Raw genomic sequence first — 24,560 nt, forward strand, 5'->3', positions numbered from 1 at the left:
GCAATAAATGCAAAGAGTGCTTTGAAATGGATGAACAGAGCAGCAATACATCTCTTCTGCAAGGCTGTCGGAGCTGTCAAAGTGCCCTTTAGCGGCTGAATGACCATCAGGATTGCTCTTAGTTTCCTGAATAGCAGCGCAGCAGTACTTACTGGAGCATGCTGTACAGACACACTTTCCTCTAGCTGCTCTTGCCTTGTTAATGTTATGAAAGAGTTTTAAGAGTTCTCTGCTGTGCAAAGCAGGGAGGACTTCCACTTCCTTCCCACTCATGCGTGCATGTGTGTGTGCTCTCTGTCAGATCCTTCCTGTTTATTGCAGCGTTTGCTTTCTTTTTCTTTTTTTTTATGGTTGTGACAGTGTGTGGCTTAATATTATGAAACAAAGAGGAGATGGTTGTTTGTGGTCTTTTTTGCATTGACTTATGCTTGCGCATTATTAAACCCATGTGTTTCCACTAGGAGTGGATCAACAATGTCCATGCTGGCTCCTTTGCCTCCCAGGGCAACCACATCAAAGCAAGTTCCAAGCTGGTGGCTTTCAATACTGAGCAGGCTGGTAAGACTATAAAGGTTTGGCAGAACAGTAACATTCCCTTATACTGTGCTGTGAAAAGGTATTTGCCCCCTTCCTGATGTCTTTGTAAGGTTTTCCAACCTGGGTTGATTACTGAAACTGAACTCAGCTTTTCAAAAATGTGGTTAATTATAGTTAAATCAGGAGTTAACAAGGGTGGGGTGTTACTTTTCAAATAGGGCCAGATAGGTTTGGATCGATTGTTTTTTCCGCTTCTTAAATAAAATCATCACGTTAAAAATACATTTGAATTTACTCAGGCTTATCTTTGTCAGATAGAAGTATCCACTTTTTACAGTATGAGTCATGTTTATACTGCTGTTCAGAATATCAAGATAACATAACCTAAAAATCAAACACAGTTAGAAGGAACATTTTGAATTTTTGAAAGGATAATTCCTGACATTTCCTGTCTGCTGTACGTGTCCACAGGTGGAGGCATGCTGGGCTTGTCTTCAGTCCAACCAGGCTCAGACGGCCAGCGGGCTGTCACCCAGATTTCCTGCCATTCTGGTAGTTTTTTTTTTTTTTTAATCCTTTTGATTGCCTCTTAAACTCTTTAAAAACAGAAATCACATGAGAAATCTACATGATGTTTCTCAGAAGTGAAAGTAGACACATGACCTGGTTCTAATATCTTATGCTAATGTCTATTAATTAATTTTCCTTCTCTCCTGTCAGATCTTGTGACTGACATGGACTTCTCTCCTTTTGATGATAGTCTCCTGGCAACATGCTCAGTAGATGAAACGGTGAGCTGTTCAGTGTCCTACTTCTTTCTGACCTTGTTCGTTCAAATATACTCATAAGCCAACGTTCCATCGTCTCAGGCCTTGTTATTCCTGCCAGGATTTTGAATTGTTTTTCCTATTTAAACGTTTTGAAGACTCCTTTCTCTCAGCCACAGGTGCCCCAGCTTACTGGAATGTGCTGAGCGGGGTCCTGCGTCTTCATACTCAGCAGCTCGGTTTACCTCACAGACCCGTAAAGATATGCAACTTTTGCCGCACACACAAACAAAGTGATCTGCAATGCCCCGCATCTGCAAAACACTTTCTCTCCTCTTATCTTTTGCCAGCACGTCATATTGTTTCACCAGCTTGGTTGTGCTGAGCAGGGAAAATGTCTGGGAAACGTGATCTCAATTGTGTGTTTTTCCTGACTTAACTAGACTTTATATAAACTCTTTTTCATAAATTTTCATGTAATCTGATATTGATGTTAGAAACATAACATGAGCCCAGACCCCAAATTATTCAACATTTAGAGAAATACATCATTTGACGGCCTGGTTGATGTTACACTTTGATATTTTAATTACATGCTGTTTTGATCTTCTTCACACAGTTTGTTCCCTTTGTGAGGCTAGACAACCACAGCTCCTGCAGTCTTATGGTTGCTTAGCCTAGCCATGACCGGTTGGTGAGGGGAGGGAGAGAGGACAAAAAACACACTGTAGAAGAGAGCCACACAATAATAATACTTAATGATTAAATGCAGAGTCATGTATAAACACATTTAGTGAGTGAGTGAAGAAGAAACCCTCAGTGCATTATGGGAATCCTCCCAGCAGCTTAGGCCTATTGTAGTGTAACTAAGGGAGGATTCAGAATCACCTGATCTAGCCGTATTGTTTGTTTTGCTAAGAGGAGGGAGAGGGGGAGAAAAGGGATGAAGGTTTGTTTTTTCCCTGAAATGGATACAGAGATGGCAGGAAGAGGGAGAAAGAGCCATTATCTTTATTTTTAGTCCTTTCGTGTGCGCAGGTGAAGCTGTGGCGTTTGTGTGATCTGGCGCAGGAGCAGTCCAGCAGTCCAGAGCTGACCCTGCGGCCAGGTCAGGGCAGGCTCGAGCTGGTGCTCTTCCACCCCACCTCCTCTGGCTTGCTGGCTGTTGGCACCACTAAGTCTGCTCAGATTTGGGACACCAACTGCCAGGAAGCACCGCTAGCAGGTAACTACAACCAGCAGCTGAGCACAGTTAAATTTTTTTATTTGAAACAAATCTCAAAATCTTTGTTCGTACATCATGTGCCGTGCTGTTTTTCACATGTAACATTTCAGTCTGTGTCAGTTAGTTGTCAGTAAATGTGCTGCATTTTGTTTCTGTGTGTAACAAAAGTTTATATATGGAGTGGAGTGAAGTGCTTGCCCTTTTTTTGTGTTGGAGACTCTCTCACTGACACTGCCTACGTTTTACAGCCCTGTGGCTCTGTCTAAGTGCTGGAGCAGCAGAGGTAATGTTTTGGTTTGCAATCCTGGCCCCAGTCTCCTTGGATTGGCCTCAGGATATAATCACTATCCTCTGGCCTCCCCCCCCCCCCCCACCCCCCCCCAAAAAACAAAAAACAACCCCAACCCACACACATATACTGTGTCCCTCCTTCTCCACCCCCCCATGACAGCTGGCCTGGCTGCTGCTGCTCACTGCTGATCCAACCTGCCACCGTGTCTTTCATCGCCCTCATTTGTAGTTTTCTTTCCATGTGTGGTCAAGGAGCAAGATCTGAATGAGAAAATGTGCATCTAAGTGAGCGTGTGTTTGGGTTCTTGTGTTTATTTGTTTGTTTTTTCGCTCTTCACTTTTACTTTGTGTGGCACTGTCCTAACAAGAGCACCCTTCATTTTTTGGTGTGTGTCATGGTGAAATGATTCACACAAGCTATGCTGTGATCACTTATGGCACTTCAGCTTACACGTGCCATGCTTTGAATTTCTTACATATGCCTACACTGGTGAAAGGTGTAAACCACTCATACTTTTATTGTTGTGTTTTCTGAACACTGTGTGCTTGATTTATGGCCTCATCTCTTCCCTGCATTTTCATGAAGTGACCTCTTTACATTGATGTGTGTGTTTTGTTTTCTTTTTTGTCTTGTCTGTGTTTGTGCTGTCAATCTGTCCTCGCTTCCCTCTTTCTTTCCAAACCATTTTAACTTTCTTTGTCATTGTTTTGTCACTGTCTAACATTAACATTATTTCCAGTTTCTACCACTTTAAAAGATCCATTGCGTGTTTGCAGTTCTAGAGCAGCACGGTGACCAGGTGCAGAGTCTCGGCTGGAAACTCGATGGATCTCTTTTGGCTTCCTCCTGCAAGGTGAGGACAGCTCAACCTGAACAGGATGTTAAGTCTTAGTCAAAACTAAGCCAAAATGCACAAGCACTGTGTAAAAAAAAAAAAAAAAACTAAGGAAACCTCACGATTCAGCAGTTTGTAGAACCAGCTGTAGCAGCAATAACTTGAAGTACTTGTTTTTCTTTATCAGTCCCTCACATCATTGTGGAGGAATTTGGCCCACTCAGTTCATTGAGGTTTTATGGGCATTCTCTTATGCACAGCTCTCTTAAGGTAACACCATAGCATTTCAGTCGGGCTGGGGTCTGGACTTTGGCTAGGCCATTGTAACACCTTGGGTCTTTCACCTTGGATCATTGTCCTGTTGCATGATAGAAATTTGGTCAAGCTTCAGCTGTCAGACAGATGGGCTCACATTTGAGTAAGAATACTTTGGTTTACAGAGGAGTCCATGGCTTACTCAATAACTGCAAAATGTCCAGGCCCTGTCACTTCTACACTAGCCCAAAGCATCACCTCTCCACCACTGTGCTTAAAAGTTGGTATCACATGTTCTTGCTGAAATGCCGTGCATGTTCTTTTTAGAGAAGAAAGACAACCCTCCCCATCCCTTTTACTGAACTTTACCATTTAGCATGCTAACTGAGGCCTGTAGAGTCTAAGATAGAGGTCTTGGGTTTTTTGCTGTTTGTCTGAACATTAAAGTCAGTTCACCCCAAGGTCAGTACAGTCTGAATTTACTGGGGCTTTCACTGCTGGTAAAATTGGCACCAATCATGAATGTTTTCCACTTGTGAATACTTTAGTTCACTGAACTGACTTCAGATTGTTTGGAAATGACTCTATAACCAGATTGATGAGCAACAAAAACAGCTTCTGTAAGTTCAGAGAAATTGATGTCCTCTTTGGACTGATCGAGCAAACTGACAAAAGTTCTGCTTTTATGGAGGTGCTCACACTTACTGATGATCAATTAATCAAGTACATTTGATTAGCAGCACGTGGCTGCTACTTACTCTCTTAATTCCTATGCAATCAGTAAAGATGTTTTCAGTTTTTCACATACTGCTTCTGCATTTTGACTTTGTTAAATATATAATAGTGTCACATTAAAATAATATATCGTGTGATGTAATTCATCTGGGGTTGTATTTACTAAATATTAAGACCCTTTTAGGGACAGATTATTTTCATTAAATCCTAATGCATTAAATCATAGACGTACTTTCTTTTTACTGTGACTGTACGTTACAGTGATTTAAAGTGAATGCTGTAACCCTCTAATATATGGACGGAGGGTTGATTGCTCTAGTTGCAGTTGTGGTTTGTGACCACTAGATGCAGTCAGTGTCTCACACTGAGTGCAGAAAGCCCCACTTTGAACATTGCTGCACTTTATCTGTTTATATGAGTTAATTTCAGAAAACTGTTAACACGGGTCAAACTTATAAAAAAGGGTGGGGGTCACATTACACATTAGATCAGAAACTGTTGAGCAGGTCTTTAGAGGGGAAAAGGGGATACATTTAGAAAACCAATTTTATAGCAAAAGATGTAATTTACCGTTTATTAATGTTTTTGGCATCATTATTAACATATTAAAACAGAAGGCCTGTGGAGCTTTTCTTCATCAGACTGGAAACTTCAGTCTCTTGGCAATAAAGGCTCTAATAATGGAAACAAGCTGCGTACAAAGGATAAATATATCAAGGCCTTTGTTTTGTCTTGCCCCCACCTGACCCCTGAGCCCCAAACCCAATAAGAAGAATTAGAATCTGGTGAACAGTGCTTGTTTGACATCTCCACTGGGTATGTGGTTTATAGGAAAAGCATGAAATAAACTAAATTAATTGCTCAAGAAAGGAAGTCTGGAAAGCTGTGTCTTTATGGCCAAAGGGTTTTCTGTTTGGGTGTTAATAATTTAGGCAAAGAAAGAAGAAGAAAGGACGTGGTTTAAATCTGTTTAGGAATAGAAGTTTATAAGTTTAGAGGGAATTATTTGATGAGTATATTTTGAATATAGAAAGAGCCCAGGGATCATTTTTTAAATATTATTCTGTTGTACACTGTTTTAACTGTCACATTATGGACTAGAGTAAACTTTACTAAAAGCTCAAATTAAGTGATTGATATGAAAATATGACAAATACTTAATGAGCTTACTTGAGCTTGAGACCAAATAAACTTTGACACAGAAATATGCCACATGCATGTAATTAGCAGGTAACATTGTTGGCCCAGGCTCCCTTTGTTTGTCTTTTCTCTGACAAGTAACAAATTAATCCAGCAGTCATGGATTGTGTCCAAATGATGACATTAAGTTGACAGGATAATAGCCTTCACCGGAGCTAACAAGCCTTTCTGTCCAAAGTGAGACTTAGACGGAAAGAACCAGGCACCTCAGAAACAAGTGTGCAGAGGTGTGGCGGTGGGGTGGGGTGCAAGATCAGAGGCTGTGAGGCCTCTGAGGTTCTTGCCCCATTGGGCTCTGGTGTCATTTAACCAAAAGGCCCCTTTCAGTCTCCCCAATCTAGCTTATTAAAGCAAATAGGGCCTGCCAACATGTGGGTCCAATCTCTCCAGCCCTCCTGTAGGGTAAACACTGCGCACAGGGCTGGGTTGGGGGAAGATGAAGGGGAGACCACCACCCTGAGGAGCAAGAATCATGACAGGCCTCATTTGAACCTGGAGAGATGTGTATTTATGACACACTGTGGAGAAAGGCAGCATTCAGTGCAATGAAACCCACAGGTAGTGTGAGCAGGGATGGAGGTAGGCCCTTGTTTATCTGAATGATGGACGGGCCTGGGTGGTATGCTGTCTGGAAGTGAGGTGTCTGTGGGTTTATGCCCCACGGTTCACCTTGAATTTTGAATTTTATCTGTGCTCTGTCTCCCACAGAGCACAGAATCACTGGTTAAAAGTTTGTGTGATCCCAAACTGCCAGTCACAGTTACACTACACTAGTAACCATGGGAAACAACAAGCTGGCAGGACAGTGTGTTTGATGAGTGAAGTTGGAGTGAGAGAGCAGCCCTCGCCGAAGATTCCCAGCATCTGTGTGTGTGTTTGCACACATGTGAAAGTTGTGTGCAACACACAAGTGGCGAAAACTCATTAACAGCAGCTTGAGAATGAGGCTCCATCACTTTGATTATACAGCAGCTTTCTCAGCACACACACACACAAACACACTCATAAACACACACAAGGCTATCTGGCCACTCTGCATTTATGAGTTTAGGTAAAGTTTATATGTGTTGTTGTTGTCATAGGCTTAACAAGGTGTGTGTGTGTTCGCGTTTGCTTGCTGGAGAACATCTGTATGTGAGAAACCTCTCATTTGTGTATTTGCACAAGCTGGTGTCCTCTTCCATATCTTATGTGAGAGAGTCGGCATGTATGTGTTTGCATTGAAGGTTTAAGGTTTGCATTGAAGGTTTCAGCATTCACAACATAATTCAAATAAATCATGGACATAATTGTTAGGGGCAGCACCAGCTTACTATCTCCCAAAATAAGCTCCACAAATAAATCTTTACCACTTAGAGATAGTTTAGAGCTCATAGATTGGTTTTAGACCAAATCTGGCATTTTGGCAGCAGGTGGGCTGTGGCCCATGTGGGTGTGTTTGTGTGTATGTCTGCCTTCTGAGTCTTTGGCTTAGCCCCAGGTCACAGCGGCCTGAAGACACAGCTTTGGGCCATCATACTCGTGGGTGGGCTTCACTCACACACGAGTGGAGAGGCAGAGAAAGAAGCAGAACGTTAGTTATTACCCTTGTTTACTACTCAAGTTAAAAAAATCGGAAAAATGTAGCTCTTTATTTATATTCTGTTGCACAGAGCTCATCTTTTTGTGACTTTAACTGCATCACAGTTAGCATAGTATATCTTTAAAAGTGCCGATGGTTTTGCCTTTAGAGTATTGCCTGCTGTCAGCTCCTCACGTTAGGCCGTTGCGGTGATCACGGTCGTGCTGCAGACACACATTCACATTCACAGTCACAGTTTGATCCCATTAAGCCCCCATTTCCTTCCAATCACATAGGAGCCACTGTGATTGGCTGCTTTGATTGATGCCTAATGCATGTTTGGGCTGGCCGGGGTCACGGCACGGGAGGCCACGGCGAGGTCACTGGGTTGCATTTGCTAACAATGAATCAGTGAGATCACGCTGATGAATAAGGGCACTTTGGAGAGCTTGTGTTGCTCTTTCTTAATTTTACTATAGATATATAGACTTTTTTTTAAAAATACTTAAAAAAAAAGCCCCTTTCCATTGAGCTTTTTTCCACAGAAGGAAAAAGAGGAAATTACAACACAGACATAATTTTTTTGGTTTTTAAAAAGTCCCAGTTTAAATTGGCCCTCTTAATATTTGTGTCATGTATCAAAAATAATAAAAATTTCTAATATTGCTAATTGACTTACTAAGTCTCTCTTTCTTTAATGCTTGGATAGGATAAGATGATCCGCGTGTTTGATCCCCGAGCCCAGCTGGCACCTGTTCAGGTAAGTCTCCAGTAAAAAGTCATCACAATGCTGCCAAAGGAACAACTGCAGCTGCTCTCTGGGCATTGTAACACTTGTAACTGTGGTCCACTTCTTGCTTTTTTTTGTGGCGTGGGATTTTGTTTACAGTGTAGAAGAAATAGAAAATCATCTCTCTTCAAAGTACCTATTGGTAGAATAACCACCCTGTTCATTGTCACTGTGCTCTACTGCCATTTACTGTAATATAAGCCCCTTTACTTTCCCGCACTCCATCTAGTGACAAACATGTTAACAGTAACCAAGAATGCTCACCACTGGCCACTCACAGTAATTCATCTACTACTGATTTATGGAAGTGCTGCACACGATGTCATCGCTGCTCTTTAATTCCCACGGGTACCCATCCCAGCCCTCATCCCTCCTTTTTTTCCCCTTTCTCCTCCACTGGGAATCAGCTTTGAGCCAATTTTATCCACCAGCAATGAGGGAGTGGAGTGGTAGGGCATTTGTGTGCTAAGGGGATGAGGAAGAAAAGATGAAGTGGGGGAGGCATGAGTGAGTGTTGCGAGAGGCAGCTCAGTATAGTGCAAATAATCTCACACATTTCCACAGTGGACCTCCCAGGCTGATTTAATTACTGGGGTAGTATTGTGCCTGATGGTCTCTTGTTCACATTTGTAAATATAAAGAATCTTGCAAAAACACAACATGAAGCAGCAGCTTTAATATATTATATCACAGAAATACCTGGAAGGCACAGCAGGCTGTATGGAAGTGAAGCATATTTGTGGGTTCATGCACCTGCGAACATGTGAAGACATTTGTATCTGCTCACACTGCACAGTATGTACTCGCCCATGTGTTCTTTATTTGTTTTGAATCTTTCGAGACCTTTATGTAAGGGTTACAGTTTCAGAGGTATGTCTCTGAAGTCAGCGAGGCAGCAAAGGAAAGGGTATGCAGATGATTTTATTTGTGCCACACGTCTTACTGCCTGTATAATGGAGTGAATGGGTGTCTGTTTTCTGAGGTAACATGAGCTGATTCTCTCCAGTCTTTGAACCCAGTTGTTTACATCAGGTGTCTCAGTGTTGATGTCATTTTAGCACACTGCTGTTCTGCAGCCTGTTGGAATTTTCTGCACAGGAGGATTTTCTCCCCAGAAATCCAATGCAGACTTTAAGAAGATGTGTCCAGCAGTGCTATAAATTGCCTGAAAATATGATATTCCAGGCAACTTGGTGCAGCCAAAGGGTGTCATTAGTTTAGATTAAATCAGTGCTGGGTAGTCTGTCTGTCTCAAACAGTGTCTCCAGTAGGAGCCAGTGGTTCCTAGTGGCGGGGATATGCTGCACTAGGACATTTTAGGAATGGGGAGAACCAAATACGTGAAAAGGCAAGGTCTTTGGGTCAGTTTAAAAAAAAAAATTCCTAAACGAGTACTGCACAGATTTTGCACTTCACATCTATTCTTCCCAGTTCTGCTGCATCTGAATAATCCTGGAGATTCCATCATTTTTTATCCACATACATTTTTTGATTGAGTCTTAGCTCATTTGGTCGATGACCTGATGAGCTCAGTGGATGCAGTCGAGAGGCATCTATCAACAATCCGTTCATTCACAACAATAATTGCTGCTCCTCTCAGAGTATTGTTCAGAACTGAATCAAAGTTACTCACAATGATTACCTGATGTGTCTCTTTTGGGAGTAGGGGTTCAAAATCAAGATTATATTTGCCATTTCACGTTCACATTTTTCCATTTTCACTAGAATGTTTTTAAAGAGTAAGTTTAAAATGCATGGGTAGACTGGTGTCTTTTTTAATGTTTGAATGATTCGTAGATCAGTGTTAAGTGGTTTAACAAACTAAAAAGATTCTTCTGAAAATGGTCAAGTATAAGGCCTGGAATCAAAATAATTTAAAAAGCAGCTTATGGCATGAAAAACTTAAAAAAAAACAGGCAGAGCATTTGCTAAGACTAGAAACGACTGAGTATTATATGGCTAGAAAAAGGCTAAATTATGTCACATTCTCCCTGTGCCACATCTTCCATATTACTTCCTTTATTACAAGAGATAACAAATGCATTGTCAACACTTTTCTATCTAAGCAGTGCAGCTATTGTCAGAGATCTTTATTAATGTAGTAAGCAACCACAGTAGGAGACAGACTGAAGGTTTACTCTTGTTTTTATGCTTGCTTAACTCTCGTTTCTTCTTTTTTATTTTCTGTATAAGATATATAAGAAGCTAATGATAGACTCCTTTAGACTCTTTTTATCCCTCCCTCTCCCAGCTGGTCTGCAACAAAATTGTCAATTCAAAAATGGTTTGTGGCTTTAAAAAAAGTTTTCTTAGACTGCTTGCCGCAAGGACACTCAGAGACCATTGAGCCAAGTCTGCTAGCCTCTCCACCCTCTTTGTTTCTCTCTTTGCTTTCTCTGATTAATGTGTGTCTTTGCCTCGCAGACTACTAATATGTGCAGATATGTGATTCAGCAAACTGAGATTCTCTGTAGTCAGCACATTAATTCACCACCTCAAACCAAGGAGAGCTGGGATCCAGATCAAAGTTATGAGAGGGTTTGCTCTTGCCTTTTTGGTTTTGCATTCTCTCCCTTTCTTCTTTTGCTTCTATAACAGAAAACCAGAAGGTCCTGCTTTGAAAAGCTTTGGTCTGGGCCCTCTGAAGAGTGGGCAGAACCTCACCCATACAGCTTTCAGATGTGTTTCTCTGTCAAAAGAATGGGAGAGCCACTGCCACTCCTATTAGCACCAGATCTGCTGAAGGGTGTGGGTGCTGAATCCTTAACACACTGAAACATGATGAGTGCAGTAATTCTGATGCAGAGAAGAGTGGGAGCCACAAAGCAGTTCGACACCATAAAACATAACATAGCACAACATTTCACATTGCATGAGTGGTTTCGATGAGATTCCACAAAATAGTTTGTTTGTTTCTGACATGAAGGCATTTTCAAGCACTTTCTCCACTTTGCATTTTCAATGGTTTGTTGTTGTAGATGTGATGCGATGGCAGGGAACGGCCATTGTGGCCACAAAGTAAACAGAGGGGCAGAGAAATGGCCAAACTATGCGAATTTGTAACCTCACTGGGAGGTCTGTTTTCCTTCCTGCTTGAGCGCCAGTCAGTTGTCTTCATCAGGAGACGCCGCAACTCTTCTCTGAAAAGACTTCTGGGGGAAGGATATTGTAAGAAAGCTGGGGAGCATTAGGGTAAAGCACGAGTTTCTCCAATTTTCAATCCGAATTTCCCTGGAGTAAACAAAGTGAAATGTATACATCTAACAGAAATGTTTTTCTTTTGCCCGAATTTGGAAGGAAGCCGACGTATCATTTGCAACACTCATCTGTGTAGTGCTGATCCAATAAGTGATTGTACTGGCTATTCTCCTCCTCCCTTAAGGACTGCAAAAGAAATTTGTATTTTCCAGGTATTTTTAGGTAGTTAACAGTCACTGGATATATCACAGGAATGAGAAATAACTCAAGGTAAATGCAGGCTTATTGATCGGTTCCTCAAAAAGCAGGTGCGCTCATGTAGATGTAATAATGAGGAGTTATTTGTTATAATGGTGGCTCTTGCGAAAACAAGAACAAGGCTAAAGAGAAATGTTAAAAAATTAGAAGAGCAGGAGTGCCATGCAGCTCACCTGCTAAAACCATTAAATGACATGCAGTGTAAAAGCCCCCATCACACTGTCCTAGACGCGGGTCGGCGACTACCAAGGTGGCTACTATTTACTAGGGATGAATTTGTATTCCCCAACCAGTTAGTGTGTGGTTGCTAGAGGTTCATGCCTTTCACTGGGTGAAACCGGTTGCAAAGAGGTTTACGGTTCAGCTGAATTCCACTTTGCATTATACGTTTAAGAACTCATTTGAAAGAGCAGGTCATCGAACGGTCAGAAGGTTGGTGGATTAATTCCTGACCTTTCATATCAAAGAATCAGTAGATACTGAACCCAGAGTTGATCCTCTATGCATCTGTACGTTACCGTGGCGATCTGATGCTATGCAAACCAATGGCAACATGGTTTTCTGTACAGCACTGTATACCTTTTTGCAATAAATTTAATCTTGCAGCTACAGGCAACCTTCAGCAACTCACCATCTGGTCAGCGAATACACAGTTTTCCCTAGCAACCTGTCATTGCCAGAGGGGCATAGACTGCTGTTTAGGCCACTAGGAGTGAGTGGGGCTTTAGGAAGCAATTTTACAGCAGCTACCAGCCACCTCCAGCTGCAACTTGCCAACCAGTCAATACATAAACACTTTGCTAAGGGGTAGTTGACTGGGACTTCACACGCAAACAATAAGAAAAATAGGAATTAAGAATCCTAAGCAGAAGACAAGCAAAAGTTAGATGAGATAGTTTAAGAGATGGGTTGCAAAGATGGTTTAGGAAACAGCTTCTATTGTGTTATGGGATGAATTCTTTCAAATTAAGTATTTTGTGGAGATCATTCCAGCAAATACAGTATTAGGAACTGTGACACAGGTTTTATTGTGCACCTGATTGGATTTTGCGAGGCACTCCTCATCCTCCACAGCATCCAGAACCATGAGCTGGGACACAGCTGGTGCCTTGGTTCCTCCAAAGGCAGCCTAGTTGAGTGGGGCTTGCTCATCCCTGTGGCCAGCACTGAATTGGGTTCTCCCTTAGCCAGGTGGAGTAAATATAGGCCCTAATTACAGCCCTGCTCCTGCTGTATTTATGGGAAATAAGACTGCACAGGGTAATTAAGGTCTTGGACAGAAAGAGCAGTGTATATACTGCATCTGTAATCAGTGCAAGTGTGTATGTATGTGCACAAGCGACAGTTGTTAGGTAGTTGGCGCACGGAAGACGGGTTCAATTTCAGATTAAATTTTTTCGTTTTTTCCTCTGGACATCTTTTATTTTTTTCCAAGTAAAGGGGCTTTTTGATAAACTTCTAGATATCCTTCAACATACGTTTGGGTTTAAGAGTTACAAATAGATTTTTAAATAGTACATCAACCGCCAACTAATGTCATCCGAAGAACATTATATGATTTAAAGCAAAAATCTGTTAACCACACATTCACTGGGCATATAACATATCCTAGTTAAGCCGTCTCGTTTGTGTCGTAAAGCCTTTAAAATGGTAACATATATCAAAATCAACTGAATCTTTGGATTTCTCTCCAGAATTAAATGACACACAGCATGAGCATAGCAAAGTGGTGAATCATCAAGTACCAAACAAACATTTTTTTTTAAAATCTCTTTGCTATTCTTGGTTCTACCCTCCCTGCCATAACATCCCAATACTGGCCTCCTGTTTACAGATGAGTTTCTTTCACATCTCTTTGTTGCTGGGCCTCCACCCTGTTTTCCTGTACTGAGCTACTCAGTACAAGACTCCTCAAACTCGGCACTCAGGGCACACTGACCTGATCCTAATGGGCCACGTGTCTTTGTGGGCATCTCTGTCTCCTCTCCACTCTCTTGTCTTTTGATCTATCCCCAATGGCTGTGTATTTGCTGAGTGTGTGGTTCTGTATTTGACTTTGTGCCTGTGTGTATACCATGTGTCTTTTAAATTACAGTGCTGAAAATACCCCTCATAGTTTTGGGCCAGTGCTGGCCGTAGAGCTGTCGATCTGTGGTCGCTGGAAGAGGAGGGAGACAGGAAAAGGGAATAGTTTGCTGGACTTGGGGGCCACATTACTCTTTTTCAGCTCGAGCTTCTGCTGCTTGGGGTGAAATTAGAGAGGACCATGGGCTGCCGTGGGTTTGGACTTGAGGAGGGAACACTGGGCAGGGCCAAGGAAAAGCAAAGTGGTTTCAGTGCTATAGCATCTTTTATATCCCGCTATAAATTACACGGAATGAACTCTGTGTTAGCCGTTCTTGTATTTATAATTACAGGCATAATAAACTACACTTGGATGTCCGTCTTATCTGCGTTTCTTTGAATTCTTATAATTGTGAAAAAATAAGAGCGCATATGTGTGTGTGTGTGTGTGTTTGGAAAATGTGCGATCACTCTCAGATTACTCATTACAGGCTGAATAAACTACAGGCAGGCATGATGAGCTTAGATTGTGTGTGGACTCTGGCAGGCAGCACAAAGAAGCTCTTTGACTGCTGCAGAATAGTTTAGTTTGTATCACTGATGTCGACCCAAAGGGACAGCCATGAAGGAGAAACACTCAGAGACGTGATGTGAAATGGATGGACTTAATTTTGGTGTTTGTGCCTCTGCATTTGGTTTATTTGATGCTTCATTTCTTGTGCAACTCCGTGCATAAGAAAGAGCGGTTGAGGTGAAATTAACTCACTCTAGTACATTTTATTCCCATAGATTTAATCTTTGTGATGTGTGGATTTTGGATCAACCGTTATTATGGAAGGACTGCAACAATCAGCTGATATCAAATTATGAAATCTGTGTTGTTATAGTTCATTAGTGTGAACACATGCAGAAAGATACTGCAGTGCAGTGACTTGATGCAAAATGTGCAGTCAGCATTTCATATGTTCGTCCATCCATTGATTCATTTTCTTAACAAAATATCCAGTTCAGGGTCGTGGGGAGCTGGAGCCTGTTATTGATCGAGACGCTGGGTGAACCCTGGACAGATCGCTAGTCTATCACATACTAACACTATGGTCAATTTAGAACCTAACATGCATGTCTTTGGACTGCGGGAGGAAGCAGTTGTACCTGGGGAGTACCCACACAGGCACAGGGACAACATGCAAACTCCAACACAAAGGGGCCCCCAGCTGGCTTTCTTACTGTAAGGTGACAGTCCTAAGCACTACACCACTGTGCTACTTCTTTTCTATGTATTGGCTTTAATTTTCCAAATTGAATTTAAGAAGACAATTGCACTTCCAAGTTCAATTAGTTTTTGTTGTATGCTTTTGATAAGAGAGGCGGCTGGTGCTCAGGTCATCTACTAACTGGAAAGTTGGTGGTTTGATCGCTGGCTCCTCCAGTCTGAATGCTAAATATCCTTGGGCAAGATGTTGTCCTGTGACACATCTGTCGAAATGTATGTGAATGTTAGGTAGAAGAAAGTGCTTATATGAGTGGGTGTGAATGATTGAATGAGGCATGTTGTATAAAGCGCTGAGTGCTCAGGTAGAGAGGAAAATCTCTATATAAAAACCAGTCCATTTACCATAAGAACACTTGGCTGTTCGAAGTTGAGTTTCATAGTTCATGTTTGACCTTGGAAGCAGGAGCTGACACGATTATAAAGGAAATCCTATGTTTACTGTTAAATAAATATGATATCACTTGTTTTAGAGGCTGGAGAGGAGTTAGTAGAAACATGATAGAATAAATGTATGTGAGTGAGTAGGAGACAGGTGACAAGATTAGAAGTTAGTATATCGGAGCGAACATTCAGGTTGAGATTTGTGGAGACAGAAAGAGGCAAGGTTGAGATGTGTTGGACATGTGCAGAGAAGCGATAGTGCATATACTGGAGAAAGGATGTTGAACACAGGAGATTCATGGATTTAGTGAAAGGGGACCTGCAGAGGAGTGATAGAGGAGGATACTCGGGACGAGGTAAGACGGAGGCAGGTGACTTGTTGAGTAGCCAAAAGAAGAGAAGGAGGATCCCTGACAAAAAAATATTTTTTTATTAACAATATTTGCCGATATACAACTATGTGATCTTATAAAATTTTAATCTGCCTCAAAATATAATAGAAATATTGACTTTGATTGAAGCAATTTCCTCAAGTCCCCGGCTGTGGAGGCTTAATTTAAAGCCAAACCTCTCGTTAATATTCAATGGAGTATTAAAATATGCATCTAGTGTCAATACAAACTCTCATAGTTTCATAACTGTTCAGTATTCTACCAACAAGTTATTTCTGATTGCAGAAGATCCGTGCTTGCCAGAGAATGAAGTTTCACTTCCCGCAGAATGAAGCTTGTTTAGAGTTCGGAGAATGTCTAATACTAACACCACAGGGATATGGAGGCAACGTTGTGAAATGTGAAATATAATGTCTTTAAAGAACCGGAACTTATTCCAAGAATATGTCACGGGCTTACTCAAAGCTGAGCTCCGAATTCCAGCTACACAAACAGCATAATTTAACTTTAAACTGAGCCAAAAATGCTTCTGTGTTTTAAAAAGTATTTGTCTATATACCAGTATATCTGAACATGGCTGGAACCGGGCAATTTGTGGAGGGAAAAAAATGTTTCAAACGATTTAAGGGACAGGCTTTCATGTGCTGTTAAACAGCTTTTTAGTGCTAAATGTTTTCAACATCAATTTCTCATCCTGAATATAAACGTGCCATATCAGAAATATTCCTGTTTACCTTCCCACAGCGTCTTCAGAACATCCTCTTTTTCAGTAAGTGTGCAGCAGACTGCACACAGTGGTGCGGTTGAACAAATTTTCACATTTTACATGTAATGCCAGTGAAGACTGTTATACGTACATTAGTTTTATTTTCTTTATCGCAACACATCTTCACTGTTTGTATAAGTTATGCTACAGATTCAAGACTCTATACAGTTGTTATATGTTACAATCTGCCAAAGTCAAGCTGCCTGTTAGTAGGCTGATCCAACCTTTGACCTCCTAGGGGCTGTCGTATTTTGTCGCTGGTGCACACATAATTCCATGTGATGTTTCTGTCCTACTCCTGTGGTTTGTCTTTATGTGAATACTCACCGTCCTCCTCAATCAGTATCATGCACAGTATTTTGTGCTTGTATCTTTTCTCCATCAGACCCTGCTGAGTTCAGGACCTTGTAATGGCCAGTGGTTAACTCAGCCCAGATGTTGTGCCCCCTCCCCCGTTTTCCTCTTTCTTTCCTTTTCTCTCTCAATCTCTGCTCCCTGTGTTACTGGCTGCCGCCCCGCTGCCAGTCTTAGTTACTTTCAGGGAAACTGAGGAGACTCTTTCCTAATGAGGAGTTTTTCTATCCAGGCAGCTCAGCTAAACAGTGGCAGAAAATGTGGCTGTTCTATTAGCAGAATTGGATGGAAAACGTCTCAGTTATGATTACTTTACCAGTGCTTAGTTTGTGACCTACAGTCTCTTCTCTATGCGCATTGACTCTTTGTAAGCTATGTGATGTCTCAAAGCATGAGGGGTTGGGGGGAGTAGCGGGGCCAAAGGTTTGAGGGGGTGTTAGCTCCATTAACAATCCAGATTTGTGTTTGTGGGTGTGTTTTTCAGAGGACAGGGGGTAAAAGAGTGGATGCCAGCTGGCAGCACCGAAGCCCTTTGCTCACATGTGTGTGTTGTTTGTGGAGCGGAGGCCCCATTAGTGTGCTGGCTGCTCTGAGACTCCCATTTTCCAAGTAATGAAGACTCTGTGCACACATGTGGGTCACACCTGGAGCCAAAAATAGTTGATGATTAGCTCTTTTTTTTTTCCTTGTCTTTTTTTCCCCTGCCGCATCCTGAGATAATGGATCCACCGCCATGGGAATTGGCTTCTTTTTTAGCTTGTCTGTCATTTTTTCTCTGAATCTGCGTTTTCTTTGATTTGAGGGCAGGCTAAGAAGAAAGAGTTGGAAAACAGGGATCAGTTCACATGGGAATCGGTCGCTTCATCATTATTTTTAAATGGGATAGAAAAATATAATGAACCGACATCAGCGCCGTTTCAGGATCTTATAAGCTCCAATTTTACTTCACCTCAGTTTGCCCTCATTATCTCTGCTTTAGTTTTCAGCATGACCTTAATTGCCTATTTTGCTGTTTTACTTATATGATGCATTTAAAAAATACAGATTTTTTTTTTCTGTGTTCTGTTTAAAATTGGAAAAAGCATGCTGCTCCTGGAGGAATTACAGGAGAAGGGAGAAGTCTGCTTTGGAGGTAGAGCAGCAGAATGTGATGTGAATGAGCAGGTGTGTGATGCTGCGTGTGAATTGACCTGAGGATTAGTTATTATTTGGGTTGCACTTTCCTTGTGTGGAGTGGGTTCTCTTTGGACCTCCTTCGGGCTCCACGAGGAGTGCATGAAAGATGTATTGCTGTATGCATTCAATGACATCTACAATAGAAATCACCACATCTGGAGAGCCTGTGAAATGCCAAACAGCATAAGCAGAAGCTGACCTGTCAGATTGTGATGAGACTTGCATCCATATGCTGTGCAGTAGACCTCCACTGTAGAAGGAGAGAGCAGGAACTGAAAGACATCTGAGGCCAGCCTCAGAGTGCCCTCAGGAAATAAAGAACAGCGTGGGCTCTGTCCAAAACTAGGCTTGTTGATCTTAGTTTGACGAAATGGTGGCGATATTTCACATAAAAAATACAGCCTGTGTTTTCTCTCTATGATATCTTTAATCACATAATTCAAGTGGAAAGCACTTGAATTCATTTCATTAGCTATGTAATCACTACAATGTGATTTACATGATAAACAGTAATGTAACTAAAATTATTTCAACAATTTCCCATGTTATATTGAATATACAAAGCTCCTTTAAGACTTCGATATATAAAGTTCTGCAATAAGGAATGTCAAACTCATTATATTGTGAAAAAGATAAACAGTTTATGCAGTGATTATGTCATTATTGTATAATTGCAGATAATTGGCAAAATAACAGTATAGATCAAGCTGAATAATAGTGTTGTTTTACTAAAATGTGTCATATCATACCAATAAATCACTGGTGGAATCCAAATGGGAAAATGTAAGTGTTATACATCATTTGCAGCAGCTTTAAAACCACCTTTGTAATAATGTATACAGGAGCTCTTAAAACAGGCTCAACTTGATCACTGGCAGCAGGTCTTTTGGGTTTTTTGAGCGGTAGGGTGGGGTCTCTGTGGATCAGTCGTGACCTGCATGGCACATCCCCTCGGATGCTTCAGTGGATGGTGGATATGGGTTGTTTGGAGACTGTGATTGTCTCTTTGATGTGTTCCTTCAGTTGCTCCAAAGCAGTTTTTGTGGTGCAGCAGGGCACATGTTCCTGCTGGGCAAGGCTACAGCCACTGGGGATCGTCATTGCCATGAAGGGGCAGCTGTTTTTTTAACAATGTTTCAGCGGGTGGCATGTGAGACTGTGACATCTCTGTGCACATTTTTAGGCTGTTTTCCGTATTGCATAAACTTAACTATAGCTATTCAGCACAAGCCCCAGAGGACTTGCAACTTGTGTTTTAATTCAAAAAGGATTGCTTTGAGATGGTTTTGTACTGTTGGGCAGAGGTTTCTGCTGTTAGCATCAATAAAATTCTTGCTTTAAACCACATAGCAGTGGTATTTTTGCAAAAAAAAGAAAGATTTAGATGTTCAGTATTGAAAAATTTCCCAAAATATTCACCTTAATCTCCAAGGGGATGCACATGCAGAATGGCCTCTATTCCAGTGCTATTACACTGATTCTGAGCATTGGACACAGGTGTGCATACCTGCATAGGTGCTAAATGTTTTTCCTCTCCAAGGCCAAAGTATGTAATGAGTTCTTAACAGTGGAAACTATTGAGCATGGAGAGAGGAGGGTGGTGGCGGCGGGGGCTGAAATTCTGGCTCACACAAGTCTTTTAAATGCTACATCCTTTTCCAACAAAAGCAAGCCTGGGTCATCTTTTACTAATTGAGTCTCATAAGACAACAGGTTCTGCTGCAATTTGTGGTTTCATGCAAGAGCTAAATGGAAATTTTCCTGGAGTGAAGCTGCTGAGTGTTAGAAGGCATGTTGTAATTGGGAGAGGAGAATGAGCTGTTTGTTAGCATAGCAAAGACGAGGTAATTAATCAGTGTGTCACTCAGCTTCCCCATGCTTGGGTGTTTCACATGCAGTGTGCAAGAGGTCAACACTTGGGCAATAGCCATTGAAATTAAATCCAGTTTTTGAAAGATATAAGCCTGGTTGGGATTTTATACACTTGCCTCATCTCATTGTCCCTTTAGGCTAGCACCTGCTGTGGCCATTATAATCCCATTAAACTACTTGTTCTCATATTTATTGTGATCTTTTTTTCCCGTAATATCAATAATTTCACAGGTCTTTGAAATCAATACAGGAAAGCTCCAATACCTAACTTTAAATACTGAATATAAACAATCATTTTGGAACGGAAGCAATTAAAGGAACAGCCTCCAGTATTTACACAGGGTAAAGGATTCCTGGAGTATAATGACACGGACGTGAAAATGACATGCTTTGCACACGTGTGCCTCTCGATTGACTCTCAGCGCTCGCAACTCATGCTTCTATGCAAAGGCATGGGGGTATACTTTGAAGATGTGAAGCCTCTATGATGTGGTTTCAGAGAGGGAGTGCAGCCAGCCAACTGTATCCGTCGCAGCTATGAAAGAGCCATAAATGACAACAGGCACTAAAGGGCTGGGTCAGGCTACAAAGACTGAGCAGCCTCGTGGGGTCTTCAACAGTGTTGGCATGATTAATTGTGTAGGCTCCGGCTCAGTCAGAAACGCTCTTCTATTTTTTTGCACATGAAAAAAAAAAGAAAACAAAAGAATTGTCTCTTTGTTATTGTGGCTCAGGTCTGGCGTGCAGATTCTCATCACCCCGAGTGTTGGCAGTTCTTGCTGTCATCAGCAAGATCATTCCTCCCTCTGTCATTTGTGCCCTATCCTGACCCATGAATCTCTGGTTGGATTTAAAAGACTGAGCCACTAAGTGCATCTCTGTAATAGTCATTGCTTGAACCTTAACCACAATAACCATCAAAAACCCTGGAGATCACCAAACATACACTTGAAATCTCCTCTGGCTGGATTTTGCTTCTTTTGGACTGAAAGACTGATTTGGGGGAATTTACTGGTCCCGTTAATCAAGATAGTTCCAGGAACCAGCTAAGTCTGTATGGTGTGCTGAGCCAAGGAAAACTTCTGTGACCTTGGATGGTTTTCCCAGAGGGAGGCCCCTGCTAGTAGGCACACTGTTGGTATCGTCAGAGTGGTGCGATTGGGTCCAGTATGTTTTCCCGGGATCCTGGAAAGTGGTGAGCATAGCGAAGGCTGGTGCTGTTGGCTGCTGGATTTCTAGCAGTGGCCAAATGCCCCAATTAGCAGCCTGGCTCATATATACAGTTTTTGCACCACTTAAGTGTTTAATTTCTTCGGCAGATAAAGTGATTTGTTCACATAGCCCAGACCAAAAATCACAATCTAAATCTAAAGCTGCCTTGGAGTTGAGCTTCTGATAGATTTTTATGACATTCTAGTGTATGATTCATGGCTTTATTATACAACTCTATTATCTTAGATAGAATTTAACTGATCCCTTTTCTAGATGCTGTGAGAGTATGCTTAATCCATCAGTCACCCATGTTTAGGCAGCTGTGATCTCCGGGTTTGCAGTGGTCTAAAATAAGCAATTAAATAAGTTCAGTGCCTTAAATATTTTGAGTAAATGAATCTTAGATTACATGTGAAGTTTTAACAGGACTCTGTGGATTCCTGTGAAAAGTATACCTTTACTGCTTCCATAGGAATTAAGATGGTAAGCAGTAGTAGAAGTATTGCTAATGAAATGCATTCAATTAATTGATCATCAGTAAATGTGAGCACCTCTACAAAACCACAAGTTTTTGGCAGTTTGGTGGTAGTTAATACAATGTTGAGGAGGTAAGACGTTTCCAAATAATTTAAAATCTATTGTTCTACAGCAAAAAAGATTGTTAACAAATGGAAGCATTGAGGACAGTTACCAATCTTCCAGTGTCCCAGCAAATGCATATCAAGGTCAGACCATGTAATGCAATGCTACATTTCAGACACTACAGTCCTCAGTTAGCATGTTCAGAAACATCAGAATCAGAGTACTTTATTCATTCATTTGTGAAGTTGCTTTTGAGTAAACCAATAGACGTCTGAAGCAGTTTTCCTTGAACAGACAAGACCAAAGTGGAAATATTTGATTATAATGCACAGCATTATGTTTGGTTAAAGCCAAACACAGCTTATCAGCACAACCACGTCATACCAACTAAAGCTTGGGCTAATTTTTGGTCATGCAACAAGACGATGAGCCGAAACACAGCAATAAATCGACTACAGAATAACTGAAAAATAAAGGAATCAAGGTGCTGCAATGGCTCAGTGAAAGTTCAGACCTCAACCCGACTGAAATGCTGTGGCGGGACCTTAAGAGAAATAAATGCCCACCGACCTCAAAGAACTGAAGCAATATTGTAAAGAAGAGCAGGCCAAAATTCCTCCTTCAGTGCCATTTAGTCTCTATGATTTATTTTCTTTTTCCTGAAACGAAAAGCAAAAAAAGCAAAACTAAAAACAACATGCATCGCAGCATTGCACCTGCTATCTCACATTGAAGGAACTCTAGGACATATGATGTATATTCAGAATGTGGGGCATGTGTAGGATGAAACTGAGAAAACACGTCTTTGATCCCCCTAAGATTGATGTTTCCAGTGTAAAGGTGGACTATGTGCCTTTTCCTCATGATTCATTTCCCATTTCTACTCATCTCTCTCTTAAGCTCTCCACACTTTCTCATCTATTAGAAAGTAAAAGTGGATGCATTTAAAAGGGAGAAGAAAATCTAAACATCTGGCTTAAAGAAAAGACTTCTGTATATTCCATTGTAGCTGGATGCTATTTATATATCTATATATTTATCTATATATAGATATATATATGTAAACTTGGGGAAAGTCCAGTGTGTAGAACCTCCCCAGGGGCTGCAGGCCTTGCCTGTTGTCTGCAGAGTAGACGTGGCCCCTTAGCTGTGCTCATTGTCGTGTTGGCTCACATCTCAGTTCATCTTGAGCGGGACATTTCATTTGCTGACACAGGGGAAATGAGACAGGCGGAAAAATTGACTGTAGGCAAGTCAAAAACGAAAAAATAAGGATGTCTGTGTGGTAAATTGTAAAAGTTAATGCTATTAGTAAGCTCTGTAGCTGCATTTTATTGTTGGAAAATAATCTGGCCCACTGTGTGTAAGAATTTTAGGATCAAAATGTGAACCCACGAGCATTAAAGATTGACAGCAAGCAGGATTGTTTTGGTTCTTTGACGCTGATCAGTCTGCAAGGCTCTAAAATAGATGCGAGTTGTTTTAATCACAATAGTGTCAACACCAAAAAAATTCTATATGCATTGTGAATTCAGGAAACATTTCAATTACATGGAAATGGGGTCATATTATGGATTTATGCTGTTACAGCTGGATTTACACTGTTGTCCACCTGCTGACCCTGCACATTAATTTTCATTTTCAGGAAGGGAGACAGCAGAAAAGGCAGTGTGCAAAAATAAGAAAAGGGACTGTGTCTTCCTGACTTTGGAGAATTGAAAAAAAAAAAAAAATAGTATGGTTCCAATTAACAGAGAAAAAGCGGCGGTAGGCGGCAGAGGAAATGAAAGCATAAAACGGCTGGTTTGATTACCATCTTCCACCCACCCCCCGACCCACCCCAACTCTCTTCTTCGTCTTACCTCCCCCTCTGTCCTATTTCTAGTAGAAGCTTCTGTGGAGTCCGAGTTACATTTAAGACAGCAAATCCCGACCTAAAACACAAGTTAAATGGCCCGTGAAGGCAGAAAAGGATGATGAAAACCGAGCAATCGCTAAAAGACTAATTAGCCACAGATGAAAAGACTGAGAGGGAGTCTGTTTTAAGGGTGATGAAAGCGACGAGGCAAGGAGTTATTGATTAGAGGAGTGGAAATAAAAATAAAAGAAGGCCGATTCTTTGGGGAAAGAAAATGAGGAGCAGGTTGCAGCTGCAATCATGTGATGCAGTGCTGGCAATAGAGAAGCTGATCTGGCTTTGTACGTCATTTTTACATCATTTATAAACTATTAAAACAAATGAATGAGTGTACGTTATGGTTCTGGCAGGTGGATTTTGTTACCTTTAGTCAGAGTTGTACCATGTTAAATACACTACTTTGCAAAAGCCTTTGACGCACTCCTCTTTTCCTGATATTTTGATTCAAGAAGTAAATGTTCTTGTAATTTCTACAGTGGTATTGAGCAATTGTTTTCCAGGCTTTCTAACGGTCTTTAAAAGTATTTCTTTTTTTTACATTGATTGCTTTAGCACTCATTTTCTGTCCAAACCTGGTATTTAACTAACCCTAACCTATGAATAATTCAAGCATAACAAAGGGACCTAACTCAAAGGATGAATCAGGATGAATAATCTATAAATAACAGACAAGTTAAGAAAGACCCGATTTTGAATTGTATCTTTAGGCGCTTTGTTACTAGCAGAAAATATCAACAATAACACAGTTTGACAGGCATAAAATATTTTTGCACCAGCGATTTCCAAAGACTATTAACCAAAAACTTGTTCTATCTTAGCATTGCGTGCAGTGTATCCTAAACAGATAGGAGGAAACTGGGCAAATGGAGGACAGAAGAAGAAGTGAAAGGAAGACAAAACTTTCTACAGCAGAAATA

The 24,560-nt window shown here is 41.2% G+C and overlaps 1 protein-coding gene across 2 annotated transcripts in view; it reads left to right on the forward strand.

The window, feature by feature from the left end:
- The window catches only part of LOC113020740 (mitochondrial import inner membrane translocase subunit TIM16-like), a 122,074-nt gene that overhangs the window by 1,433 nt on the left and 96,081 nt on the right, over positions 1–24,560 (forward strand). For both annotated transcript variants that reach the window (XM_026164947.1, XM_026164950.1), the window contains exons 2-7: positions 462–558; positions 1,009–1,089; positions 1,258–1,328; positions 2,343–2,529; positions 3,598–3,674; positions 8,117–8,167. In XM_026164947.1, the coding sequence (XP_026020732.1) occupies positions 462–558; positions 1,009–1,089; positions 1,258–1,328; positions 2,343–2,529; positions 3,598–3,674; positions 8,117–8,167 (564 nt within the window). The remainder of the gene's footprint in view (positions 1–461; positions 559–1,008; positions 1,090–1,257; positions 1,329–2,342; positions 2,530–3,597; positions 3,675–8,116; positions 8,168–24,560) is intronic.

Source organism: Astatotilapia calliptera, chromosome 4 (assembly GCF_900246225.1).
Source record: "Astatotilapia calliptera chromosome 4, fAstCal1.2, whole genome shotgun sequence".
Classification (NCBI taxonomy): domain Eukaryota; kingdom Metazoa; phylum Chordata; class Actinopteri; order Cichliformes; family Cichlidae; genus Astatotilapia; species Astatotilapia calliptera.